General features: G+C 45.2%; 1 protein-coding gene across 10 annotated transcripts in view; it reads right to left on the bottom strand.

The window, feature by feature from the left end:
- Positions 1-915: 915 nt before the first annotated feature.
- Positions 916-13,355, bottom strand: part of Luzp1 (leucine zipper protein 1) — a 97,122-nt gene continuing 84,682 nt past the window's right edge. For 7 of the 10 annotated variants that reach the window (XM_031379102.1, XM_031379103.1, XM_031379104.1 and 4 more), the window contains 2 exons: positions 7,106-10,262; positions 916-5,026 (listed from right to left, as the gene is read on the bottom strand). In XM_031379102.1, coding sequence (XP_031234962.1) covers positions 4,871-5,026; positions 7,106-10,150 — 3,201 coding nt within the window. In that variant the 5' untranslated portion in view covers positions 10,151-10,262 and the 3' untranslated portion in view covers positions 916-4,870. Of the gene's footprint in view, positions 5,027-6,537; positions 6,753-7,105; positions 10,263-13,355 lie in introns of those variants that run through there. The other 3 variants (XR_004121137.1, XR_004121138.1, XM_031379106.1) reach the window with 3 other exon arrangements.

Genomic DNA, 13,355 nt, shown 5'->3' with positions numbered 1-13,355 from the left:
TACTGTGCTACACTTGCAGCTCCTTTTTTAGAGGCTCTTGTTTTGTGTATCAGGATCTGCCTACCGCACATGTCTGGTGCCCATGAGCCTTCATTTGGGTGCTAGGAACCAAACCTGTGCTCTCTTCCAGAGCTGCAACTGCTCATATCCATGGAGCCATCTCTCCAGCCCCGGTGTAGCTCTTAATTAATTAGTCCTATTAGGTAAAAGGCTCCATGGGAATGTTTCTTTGCACTTCTCATGTGTTAGCATAGAGTGCCTTGTAACTGAATGTCTCCTCTACAGCTACTATAATAGCACCTGTACCCCAAATGTAATCTCCCATTTCCACACTCTCAACATAGTTTCCGTGAAGTCTGCACTGCTGTGGAAGGTATTTCTAGACTCAGTGGCCTTGTCTCGGTGTACTGGGATCTTGGTCTCTATCACTATGCCTAGCTCTAATGAAGCCGAGTTGAGGAACATTATGCTGTGGTTTGGTTAGACAATGGAAATGGACTGGGGGCTTTCTCCTTGTCTCCCTGAGTGACTGCAGTAGAAAAATGGTGTTAGTGATGATGGAAAGATGGTCACTGCTGCAGGGGAAAGTGTGTGAGGTACCCACTGAGGGAAGCTCCTCACTAGTGTGTCTGATGCAGTAAATGGCAGATAATTTTAAGACAAGGTCTCACTGTGTAGACCTGGCTGTCCTAAAACTCAAAAGATTCTGTTGGGATTAAAGGCATATAATTTCAGAGAAATTCTCTTTGACAACAGACAAACCTACAAAGAAAATAGAGTTAAGAGTTAGCTGCTAATTTAAACTCAGTATTTTGCCTAAATTTGTGAAATGCCACACCAGCAGTACCAATTCAGAGATAACAGCTGTTTCCAGAAATAATATTGACAAAAATTGGCATCACCGACTCAAAGGAGCATACAGAAACAAGGGAGCTTTATTGGTTACAATATTGTGCTGCAGAGCCAACAGCGAGCATTACAGCCAAAGGATACATGCAGACAGGCAGCTTCAACTATACACATGCACCCAAGGAGCCCTGAGCCACTGCCTGTGGCTGTGCCCTGCTTTCCAGGGGCAGGTTCTGGCCTCTCTGGTCCCGTGCTTGGAGCAGGAATGTAGAAGCTGCTGCACCTAGACTCCAAGGGGCAGAGGTGAAGCCAGAGCCACCTGCCTGGGCAGGTAGGTGTAGACCAACAGCTGAGGCCCCAGCAAAGGACCTATCATGCGTAAGTTTATTTAAGGGCTATCTATCTTTTTAGCCCTCTCAATCTTTAAAATACAAAAAAATAGACTTTATTCTCTTAAAAATACATTCCGTTCAATACATGTTCTGAGCTGTGAAGCAGCAGGAAAATAGGACCTCTTTCCTATGACTCTGGCTGAGGTGGCTGAGGAGAACCCTGTTCCCCATTCAGGGTGTTTAAAAAGATAATCCCTAAAAAGCAGCTCTTGTTTACAAAGCAGTCTTTGTCAGAATAGAAGCCCATGCCAACAAAGGCAGCCAGGGGCCAGCCGCTGCGTCCCTGTTCCTTTACTGAACCATTAAATCTAAACAACTGACAAAGCCCAGGATGAGAAATCCACCTATTGCTCTAGGCACCAGCCCTGCTACTTGGGAGGGATGGCTGGTGTGCAAGCTTGCCTGTAGCCTTGGCTGCACACAGATCCTTTCAACTCATTTGAACTGTTTCGCTGTCACACACAGTTGGCTAGCTTCCTTGCCTGCCACCCTGCAGCCTTTTCTGATTGTTTCAATACCAGAGTAGCTGGTAACAGCAGCAGGTGGAAATTACCAGTTCCTGGCATTTAGCCAGCTCTTCATCCTCCAACCAAGCATATCCAGGACCAGGTTCCTGTACTCAGAACTCTCATAGACTCCTGACCTGCTGGCTCAATTTAGCCATCTACCCAAACTGTAGAGAAGAAGCACTGTCATAAAAGGGTCTTTTGGTGGGGATTAAGGGGATATTTGGCTTGATTAGACAAAGGTTTGACTACCAGTCTCCCTTCTATGTGAGGCTTCCTGCAGCTTCTGGCTTGGGCCCAAAGGTTACATCTTGGTGTTTTCAGAATTGATGTGCCTTTCAACCTTGGAATCAGAGCCAGTCTAGACATCCATATGAAGCTCTGGGGGACTTGAACCCTCTAGCCTCGATTTGCTTAGTATAAACGTTTGCAATGCTGAAGATATTTAAAAATAAAATCTACTTTATGGCAGGACTACAAAGTGTGCAGACTATAAGAAACAAAATATCCTGAAATAATTGTTACAATCAAATGCTATTGCACTCAGATTTTCAAAATGGCAGCCCACAGCTGTCCTTTTCCACAGAACATTTCAAATAGCAGCAGGTGTTGGTACTGCTAAAATGTGGAAAGATCCAGACTTTGGCACCAGAAGCTACAGCACCAGAATCCAGGGCTCAACACCCAAAGACAAAAATTATTGGCGAGATCTTTTGAGGGCAGGGCTTGGTGCCCCTCTGTTTTCATCAGCAGAGAAGAGCCACAGACTTAATTTCCTAGACTCTTCGGTGGACCACCACAGGGGTCTGTTTCCTTTTAACTCTCAGGGCTGCCAACTAGTACAGGAGAGTGGCAGGGGCACTGCAAGTGAGATGCTGCAGCCTTGAATCAAGGAGTTTCTGGTCAGTAACCCAAAAGCAGCAGCAGGAACAGATCTTGAAAACACTATCTTAGTTGTATATCAAGGTGGGATGTGGAGGCAAGACACATGGCAATGCCCTCAGGTTAGCAAAACTCCATTAAAACAGAAGTGCTAATCATTCCTGTCCCTTGAGGGCTGGGGGAAGCAAACAAACAAAACATGGTAGATCTCCCCACACCCTGGCAGGATGGCTGAGTCTGATGCAGACAAGGGCAGATAGGTGCCAGTGTGTGTGTCTGTGTGTGTCTGTGTGTGTGTGCGCGCGCGCGCGTGCTCTAAGAAGGGTGAAAAGGAGACTAAGTCCTCCTGAGGACGTCCTGTGTCTTCCCTGTGGCCAGGAAGTTCACAGGAAAGGCACAGGAACAGGAAATCAAACAGACTTACGTTATAAAAAGCACCTAGCTTGAAAGCCAGGAAATGTGGCACTGGGCAAGTGCCACATAAACCTGAGACCACCCAATCCAATCCCTTTACCTCATACTGAAAACAGGCATTACAGACTCATCCCCATGACAGAAACATGAGGAAAAAGAAAGACTCAGAAAAAACTGAAGGCAGAAAGAAAGATGTTCCCCAGACTCACGTGGACATCACCTTCCAAAACCAAGAGTCAGCTCATGCTGATGGGTGAAACAACTGTAGAACACAAACTGAAGGCCTTAGAGGTCATCCACTCCTAGAACTCATCTGCAGCTGGGAAGCAGCAGTGGCAGAACACTTGCCTAGCACACCAGGTCCTGTGTCCAATCCCCAGCATGCATCTGCAGGTGACACGTGGGTACACATGCACACAACAAAGAACTCATTTTAAAGATAGGGAAAACTGAGGCTTCAAGACTTGCCAAAGGTCACAGAGCAAGAGTGACAAAGCCAGGAGGGAAAAGTGGCTTTCCAAGTCCCTAGTCTAGTGATAAGGCAATGACATGTACTTCACAAAAGTAGCCGAGGAGGATCCCTTTGAATTGAAACAATGCTTCAGAAAATTCAGTGACAAGCAAACAGTTCTTAACTTCCCCATCTGGTCACTATAAGGAGATAAAAGTTTATTTTCTAAAAGGCTTAATGCACTTTGAACTGCATAAATCTGGGGCCCTCAACAGGCAGGTATTGGCTTTCCTCCAATGAAATCTCTGAAATGGTCTACTCGTAGATACTTTTGCATCAGCAGTCAGCATGATAAAGTGCAAGGCCTCCTCCACAGGGGATGGAGGAGCAAAGGGAGGGAGCAGTCAGTCCATGCCTTTCATGAGGCTATTGCTTGTGGAGTGACTAAAGGAACTCTTGTTTGCTTTCCCATTTGCCGCGCACTTCCTAAAAGGCAGAGTGTGCCAGCCGGTTCCGTCGGCTCAGTGTAGGGATTCTCCCAAGAGGAGAATGCTGAAGTCAACTGAAGTTTCCAGCCCCAGAGAGCAAAGGCTTTTGCCAGCAGCAGTGTTGGTACCCAGGAAAGGAGATGTACAAGATCTGTCTGTTTCTGATGGATGCCTTTAGAAGGTGAGCTGAAAGCTGGCGTTGGAGGGTGATATCATTCCATGTGGTATCCTGCTCTGCCTCCATGAAACTGGTTATCCAAAAGTCAGGTCAGGGAAGCTTCAACATAAGGATGGTCCCACAGTTACTTAGGGGCAGCAGACTCTTCCAGTTTCCAAATTCTCAAGAACTCAAAGACAAAGGAATGTAAGCCTCTTAGGATGGAAGTGATGGCTGTTAATTCATAACGTGTTCTTGGTGGGGGTGGGGAGTGTCTCTTAGGGCAAACAGAGGCAACTGGATATGATGAGGAGACAAATCAGGGCATCAAACACAGAGCAAAAGGGACTGGGCTTTGATAAAAAAACTGCTCACCGTGGAGCAGAGGTGAGAGCTTTTGGTTACCTCTATATGGTACTGGGTTTCTGTAACTTCCCATTTGGGGGGGGGGGGGGGGTCAAAGAATGGTCCATGCTACCTTGGGGACAGAGAGGAGAGAGGACTACTCATGCATCAGGGAAGGCTGGGCCTGAGTGATGGTCTGTAGTCTCTGATCCTATCTGCACAACTGGCAAAAATTACCTGAGCCCTAGCCTGGCTCTCCAGTCTCCCAGCCAAGGCCTTGTGTCTAGCCTGGCTAACTGGCCTTGGGTCCGTCCTTCACAGGCCAGGATTGGGGAGGAGCTGAGAAGCGGGAGGAGAGAGGCAGCAGCAGACTTCACCGAGCCGGCTCAGTCTTCCTCAGCATAAGGCTTTGCTGGGTGTAGCCGTTCCTCAGTCCAGACTCGCTCAGGCTCTGGCAGTCCCTGCTTCCCAGGCAGTTCAGAAGGCTCCAGCGGGTTGTGTACTCTCCTGCTGATAACAAATATGCCGTCCTCCCCTTCCTCCTGTGCCAATGAGTAACAAGTAAAAAGTGAGCACAGAGTACAGGGAGGACTGATAGTCTCACCTTCCACCCCGGAAAGTTCTCCCACCTGGCATAAGACACTGCACTACACAGTAACTACAGAGATATTCTTGGGGAGTGGGAGTGGGGAGCAGGGGTTCTTGGAAATAAAGAACTGAGGAGACCAAGAGACTCATAACTAGGGCTGGAGAGGTGGCTCACGGTTAAGAGCACTGACTGTTCTTTCAGAGGTCCTGAGTTTTTTTTTTTTTTTTTTGGTTTTTCGAGACAGGGTTTCTCTGAGTAGCCATGGCTGTCCTGGAACTCACTCTGTAGACCAGGCTGGCCTCGAACTCAGAAATCCACCTGCCTCTGCCTCCCAAGTGCTGGGATTAAAGGCATGCGCCACCACGGCCCGGCGGTCCTGAGTTTTAATTCCCAGCAACCACATGTTGCCTCACAACCATCTGTAATGGGATCTGATGCCCTCTTCTGGGGTGTCTGAGGACAGCTACAGTGTACTCATAAACAATTTTTTTTTTTTAAAAGAGACTCATAACTGAAGCCTGTTTATAGTCCAGAGCTTGGAACAGAAATATGAGAGTGGACCCCCAAGTGGCATATGTGAAAGCCACTTCCTTGCTGCATGGCAGGACTATGCTGAATTAGGCAGCTCCTTACTTCTTAAATATGATCTGTGAAAAAGCACATGCCGTCCCCCTTATATCATTCTGTCCCTTGGCTTGGGCCTCCCTGGAAACTCAGATAGCCAGATCTTCAAGACCCACTCTTAGAATTCTGCCTTGCGAATATTCTTTGTTAAAGAATAATAAGTATGAGCAGAAAAGACCAGTGGCCAGGGTAGAGACGCACTGGATCTACAGAGGAATCTTAGGTTCCAGTCTGAGCTCTTTGTTATTTTGTTCATCGGGATGACCATGACTAAAGCATTGTCTGACCTTCATTTTACTATTCACATGTGAGAAGTGAGGCTAGCACTGCTCACAGGGCTGTTTTAAGGGACACTGGGTGAACCCAAGAGTTAAGCACCTAAAAGACTGATAGGCTTGCTCAGTTAACCCATCACCTGCTTTTTAAAATAAACACTAATGTGGGCTAAAGAGATGGCTCAGTGGCTTAAAAGCACTGACTACGCTTCCAGAAGATCTGGGTTTGATTCTCAGCACCTGCAAGGCAACTCACAACCATCTATAACTCCAGTACCAGGGGATTTGACAGTCTCCTGGCCTCTGGGTACCAGGCACACACTTGGTACACAGACATACATGCAGAAAAAATACCCATACACACTAAATAAATAAAACAATGTAAAAATTTAAAAGGTACTAGTAGTGAGTCTAGAGGAAAGATATTTTCATTTATTTATTTATTAACTATATGTGAGTACACTGTAGCTGTCTTCAGACACTCTAGAAGAGGGCATCAGATCTCGTTACTGATGGTTGTGAGCCACCAAGTGCTTGCTGGGAATTGAACTCAGGACCCTTGGAAGAGCAGTTGGTGTTCTTAACCACTGAGTCATCTCATCTCTCCAGTCCCCAGAAAGACATTTCCATGGTCATGAGTTCCTGGTCCAAGACACTCCTAGAGCCTTCTCCAGACTGTTTTCACTCTGGTTCTCAAGTCAGTTGGTTCTGTATTTATCTGTTCTTTAATGAGCCATACTGAACTAGTCTCAGACCGAGAATACAACGGATCAGGCCTATCTAGAACAAAACAAAGTGACACTTGAGTATAAAGTTTATAAAGTAGATCCAGGGTCATGCCTCATCCTCCCTACCTGTCCACAGAGGAAGAACCTGTTCACTGCCATCCTGCAGGTACCTCAGAGCTTCCTGTTCACTACTCTGGAAATCTCAGGCAAACCAGGGAATAAATGCCACTTTGTTTGCCTCCCCTCTTTGTGAGAGCAAAACGGAGATGACAAAGAGATGAGAGGCTCTGGAAATCACGCTGCTCTCTCCCAAACCTACCTGAGACTCAGCATCTCCTAACCTTCTGGGTTCCCCAAGTCCTCGGTCAAACAGATCAAGGCTAAGGGAAGGAAAGTGAGACTCACCACGCTTGCCGAGTGGTTCCAGGAGGCGGCAGTGATGGCATCTCCCAGCCGACTCCTCCGGGTGAGCACCTCGGATGCAGTGAGGCTGCTTTGGGTCCTTCGTGAGGAGAGCTCGGGAGCATCCCCTGAATTTCCTACCTTTCGAGTGCCCTGTTCAGACGGGTGTGACCTGGGCTGTTCAAGTTCTAAGAAGTCTGTGGAAGACCTCTGTGTATAGGCGTTAGTAGCTTCCATGTTTCTACCTGTTCGAGTTGGGCGGTCTTCTGAACACTTCAAGTCTCTCTTACTCTTCCAGGCATTCCGCACAGTGATGTGTCTGGTGTCTGAAGAGGTCACCTCTGAAGAGGCACTATGGCTTTTCCACCTGATTGTCTCGGCTGGGGGCACATGACTATTCCTCTCCACAGAATCTGATGGCTTGATTAGAATGCTGCTCCGAGAGACCACTGTCTCTGCTCTATTCTTTGGAGACCCATCTCCCACTCTTTCAGCTTCTGTGAGCTGCAAAGTGATATCATGTTTATGAATAGAGAGCTCAAGAGGGGAGCTGACATGGTTGCTAACTGCTGTGAGCTCTGGGGGCCCCACTTGGATGTTGCTGGCAGATGTGTGCCTCTCCCTTGGGGCCTCTCCTGGGCTGGCCCTAGGCCCGCTGCTGTCAGAGGGGTAGATGGTAATGCTGCTTGTCACTTTGCTTGTCACAGCTTTAGAGGTGCATTTCTGCTTCTCCAATACAACCTCTGTTCCAGATCCACCCATGATTTTTTTCACATCCTTATCAATGATAACAGGCTTTATAATTGCTCTAGACCGCAGGGCCTCTCTAGGGCTAAAGGGCCTCTGGTTTTTCACCCCAGCACAGTTGGCATCTGGGAATTCTATAGCATTGGAGGAAGGTCTGGTAGGTTTCACAGAGTCATTTTCTATTGCAGCGTTTTTATCGTTTTCAAACAGGGCAGTTCTAGCTCCCCCCCGGGACTTAGCCTTTGAGTTTGGCTGTGGCTGTACTCTGGGCTCTGGCTCTGGAGTGATAGTTGTGTTCACCAACTTGGCAGTAACAAGAGACTCTATGTCCAAGTCATCATCTGAGTCTGGCTTCTCTCTGCCACTGGATTTGATGACACGGCACCTCAGGGCTTCATGCTGACTGCTATCTTCCATCACAACTGCTACAGACTGATCAACTCCTTCTTTATTTGGCAATGAAAAGCCCTGAAGGATATTTTCTTGGCTTCTTGAACTATAAGGATATTTTGATAAAATAGGAGCTTTAGAATTTGAAAAATTGGCATCAGCCTCTAAGCCATTAGCAGCCTTTTTACCCTTAGAAAGTCCTTCTGACGAGGCTCTTTGAGATGAGGAGAGAGCTCCGATGGTCTTAGAGCAGCCAGACTCTGCAGCCTGCGTTACCTGTCCTCTCTTCCCACAGTGTGCCTCAGAGGAGAGGTCAGAAGTCTTATCACTTCTCCCCATTGTATCATTGGGCACAGATCCATGAGTGGAATCACCAAATGTTCGAGTTGTCTTCTCTACTTTTCCCTTAAGTCCACTCTCAGTGCCTGGCTTGGGAGCTCCCTTCCAAACTTTAGTGTGCTCCTGGGCAGCAGGCGGGTAACGGCTAAGGACTGATGGCTGCTCTCTACCTTTCTTCCCTTCACTCTGAGAGGACCCAGGTGCGAATCGGTCTTCGATCCTCTTTGTCTCCTGAGTCCCACTGTCTGCACCCACCCCTGTGTTGGAAGCTTTCGCTGCCCGTTTGTTTGTGAAAACAGGAGAAGCAGCCTGTTTGCTGCTTAGAGAATAGTGTTCGTTATTAAGAGCAAACTCCCTGTTCCGGACCCTTTCCCGCTTATGTTGAGGAGACAGTTCTCGGGATGTATGCTTGGACACAGATGCCTCACCCCCGTGGCCTTTGAGCTTAGTCCTCTCGTGCCTGCCTCTGCCCAAAAGGAAAGCATCTTCACCTTCTATGTCTCCATTTCCTAACTCTTTTTGTTTCTTGACTTGCAGCTTGATCTCCTCTAGCTGGCTAGCTAAGCTTCTGTTTTTATTCAGTTCAGTTAGGTAATTATCCTGAAGGTCATTGTTTTTAGCCCTCATTTTCTTAAGCTCCTCTTCCAAAGATTCAAAATGTTTGATTTGTGTCTTAAGTTTCTCGATCTCCTGGTTAAGGTCTTTCACTTTGTTGTCTTCCTGATTCCGGTTCTTTTCATTTTCTGATTTGTCTCTGGTTTCATTCTCAACCTGCTTTAGGTAGTCCAGACTGCCCTTCCTTCTTGACTCTTTGGATGACAGAGTAGAAGAAATGCCATCCTCTATCCGTAGGTCATTCCTTTCCAGAAAAGTGGAGGCGTTTCTCATGTGATCTCGGTTCATTTTCTTGTTCTGCTCCAGTTTTTGAGTAAGCTCTTTTATTAATTTCTCATTTTCTTTTTCCTTTTCATTCAAGAATTTTCTCTCATTTACAAAGCTCAGGGTTAATGATTTTAGCTTTTCTAGTTCTGACACTAAACTCTGCTCAGTTTTATCCAAGCGGTCCTCCGAAGATTCTAGTTCTTTCACTTTGACTCTGAGCATTTCCAACTCAGAAGAGATTTTCTTGGTCAGATTTCTCTCTTCATTGAGACTCAAACAAAGCTGGGAACATTCGTTCTTACTCCTGCTCAAAGCCTCCTCTAGCTTCTCTAAGTCAGCCATTCGTTTCTGAAGTCGCTCAATTTCAGATTTTAGCTCTCGGGTAAGGTTTTCTTCCTCTTCAAGTTTCTCCTTCATCATATGACATAGGTCCTCAGCTCTCTTAATTTCCTCATCTTTACCTTCAATCTTCAGTACCCGCTGGCGTAGCACCTCGATCTCAGCCAGCATGCTGGAGTTGCTGCCCTCTGACTGGATCACCTTGTCCTGGAGGTCCAGGAGCTCATCCTCAGCTTTCTGGAGGTTTTTTGTGGCTTCCTCTAACTCATCGAGGCGGCGGCTCAGGCTCTGTAACTTAAACCGCAGGTGGCGGTTGGAGGCAGCATCCTTGTAGTTAGTGAACTCTGCCATGTCTACAGCCGATCGCGATGGGCTGCTAGAGGCATCCAACTGCACTGAAGAGACTGGTTACCTTTCTCTTGGCATCCACAACCTTCTTTGGCAACTGAAGACCATTATCAGTCTACAGAATAAAAGCAGAAAGCATGACTGTAAAAAGAGTTCCAACCTGCAGTCCATGTAGAAGACATAGTAGCTACATATAATTTTAATGGCTCAACTTGAGTAAACCGCAAAAATCCTGTTCTTCACACCTAAGCACAGCATGGCATACAAGCGCAGGGAGCCACACTCCTCACGGCGAGCACAAGGACATCTACCACACACACAATCTCCACCCTTTCTCCCTTAGCTGTAAATGAGCATCGTCCTGTTCCCCCAGTATCCTTAAGAAAACCTGTGGTAAGCTCTTGGTAAGAACATACTAAATAATCCTGAGGTGGGAGGGGGGATATAGGAAGGGAGGGTCACAGATCCTGAGGTGGGAGGAGGGATATAGGAAGGAGGGTCACAGACCAAAGAGGGAAGAATATCTGAAACAAGTTGGTGAAAGAACCTTATGTTAAAAAAAAAAAAAAATCCTGCCTCAAACAGAATAAAGTTAGATCTGCTCACAGACACAAGCTATACAAAAGAAAAACACAATTAATAATATTAGTAATTAATTAGTAATGGGTTTTTAAGAATTGTCTCAATCCATCTAGCTGATCTGACAAGAGATAGGACACTGAATCTTTAAAAGGACCAGATGAGGTTCTGGAAGCTGGAAAATACAAATTCAGGCCACTGAATTTTTTCTAAAATTCACTAAGTTTTTCTCTGCCAGGTACAGGCCTGGTATCTTCCGCTAAGAGAGTGCTTTAAGTCTTTGGACTTGAAAGTGGAAGGACAAGAAGGTTAAGATATTAATTCTGTATGGGTGACAAGTGTAATTACCTCTTAAAGGCCCCACCTCTTAATTATATTGTGGGGGATTAAGCTTGAACATGAGTTTTGTGGGGCACACAACATTCAAATCATAGCAACATCTTTGAAGAATGAGCAACTAAACCTTAACTGAGTGGCAAGTAGAAGACAAAAGACACGGTAATACTTATGTAAACTGTCCAACTAGAGTTTTATACCCCTAAATTACCAAACCAAATGGGTTTAACCTAATGAAATTCATGAGCACCATCGTGAACTGGACAGAGCTACATGCATAGTATATGCCAGCACCAGCAGATGACAACATTCTCAAGCTCACATTCAAGGCTGTAATAACACAGCTGTGATGGCTGGTGTTAACTGTCTACTGGACAGAATCTGGCGTTACCTGGGAGATGGGCCCTGAACATGAGGTGAGGAAGTTGACTATGTTCATTGCTGCCTGCTGTTCGTAGCCCCTTTCTTGACAAGGATCCTGTTCTATATAAATGGAGAAAGGAAGGTGAGGAGCAATGTGCATTCATTGCTCTCTGTTCCTGATTGTGGATGTGACAGGACCAGCTGCTTAAGATGCCTGCCACCTTGATGGACTGTGCCCTTAAACAGTAAGCTGAAATAAAACCTTTCTCCCTTGAGTTTATTTAGCAAGGTATTTTATCACATCAACAGAAAAAGAAACAAATACTCACCTTAACAATTCTAAAAGAAATCTTAAGTTAGTCCACAAAGGAATCAAACAGATCAGTAACAGAAGATGATGGAAACAGACATATTCTGAAAGAAAAATACAACTTTCTAAAATTTGTAAGATAAACTTGGAACAACACAAAAGATAAAATGGAAAGCTTTTAAGAGCCAGAAGACTGGAGATAGCGTGAGATAGTGTCTCCTATGTATGACAGGGAGCTACACCCTGAAATCCTTACAGTGAGGTTGCCAAAACAATCTGAACAACTGATGTTATCAGATGCCATCCCAAAAGGGGTGGAGGAATGTTTCACAAAGCCCAACCCCAGATGAACAACTACAGGCAACAGATGGCTGCTAATTCCAAAAGGTCAACCCTAAATACACATTTACTAAGTAGGGAGGGAGGGAGGGACTGTATGTGTGTGTGTGCGTTTGCATGTGTGCATGTGTATATGTAACAATAATAATTAAAGAGTCCATGAATCTGAAGAAGAAGGGGGTAGCATACAGGTTAGAGGAGGAGAAAGTGGGTGTAAATGATTGAAATACAGTATGTATGATATTCTCTAAAGAGTTGTAGGATGAAGTCACAGTGTTGCTAAGAGATATTTATGGCACTTGGTGTATACAGTAGATGAAGTATAACAATAATCTCAAAGGTATGAAGCAAACAAACAGGCAAAGTAAACCAGATGTGATGGCAGTCCTACAACTAGGCAAAGTAAAAGAGGATGATGGCTTAAACAGAGGAAGAAGGTCAGCCGTGAGACCACTGACTACGAACTAACTTAAATAATTACTGTTAAGTCATTAAAATTAAGAAGAAATAGTAAAAAAGAAAAAAGGAATGGAAATCAAGTTTAAACAAGGAAACAAGTGTGTGTGTGCAGGGGTGGGGTGGGGGCAGGAGATGTTAACCAAAGACAAAGCTGTCTCTGGAAAGGTAATAAAAAACAGATGACAGAGATGACACTATAGATCTCAGAGACATTAAAAAGAGTAATTTATGAACAATTCTGTGGCCAAAATTTGGTAGTCCAGATGAAACAGACAATTACCTGAAAGCCACAATTTATTCAGATAGTAGGCAATGTTGAATAGGCCTATTCTGTACACCAATAACTTTGCAGAATATATATATATAAGCCCAACTGGATTTACTGGTAAGTACTTCAAGCATTTACAAGAGTTTTCCAGAAGACAGTTTTCCAGAAGACAGAATCACAGTAAATATTTCCCAGTTCATTCTGTGAGGCCAACAAAATCCTCCTCAGACCAAAGATAGGTACCACAAGAAAATAAAATCTACAGACCAATATCTTAGATATACACAGATACATGTAAGGCTCTTACACAAAATACTAGAATATGAAAACTAACAATGTAGAGGAAGAATTAAATGCTACGACCAACTGATTTATCCAAGAAATGCAAGGCTGCTTCAGCTTTTGAAAACTGATAGAAGTCATCATAACAGTAAGTTAAAGAAAAACCAACAAGAACCACACACAGGAAGCTCGAAGCCTCCTGTGTGGAAGGGACAGGCAAGGATTCTTGCTACCTGTTTTCAACACTGTACTAGCAGCTTAGATAATATACA

This window comes from Mastomys coucha, unplaced genomic scaffold, assembly GCF_008632895.1.
Source record: "Mastomys coucha isolate ucsf_1 unplaced genomic scaffold, UCSF_Mcou_1 pScaffold18, whole genome shotgun sequence".
Classification (NCBI taxonomy): Eukaryota; Metazoa; Chordata; class Mammalia; order Rodentia; family Muridae; genus Mastomys; species Mastomys coucha.
This window is presented reverse-complemented; position numbering and strand designations above follow the sequence as displayed.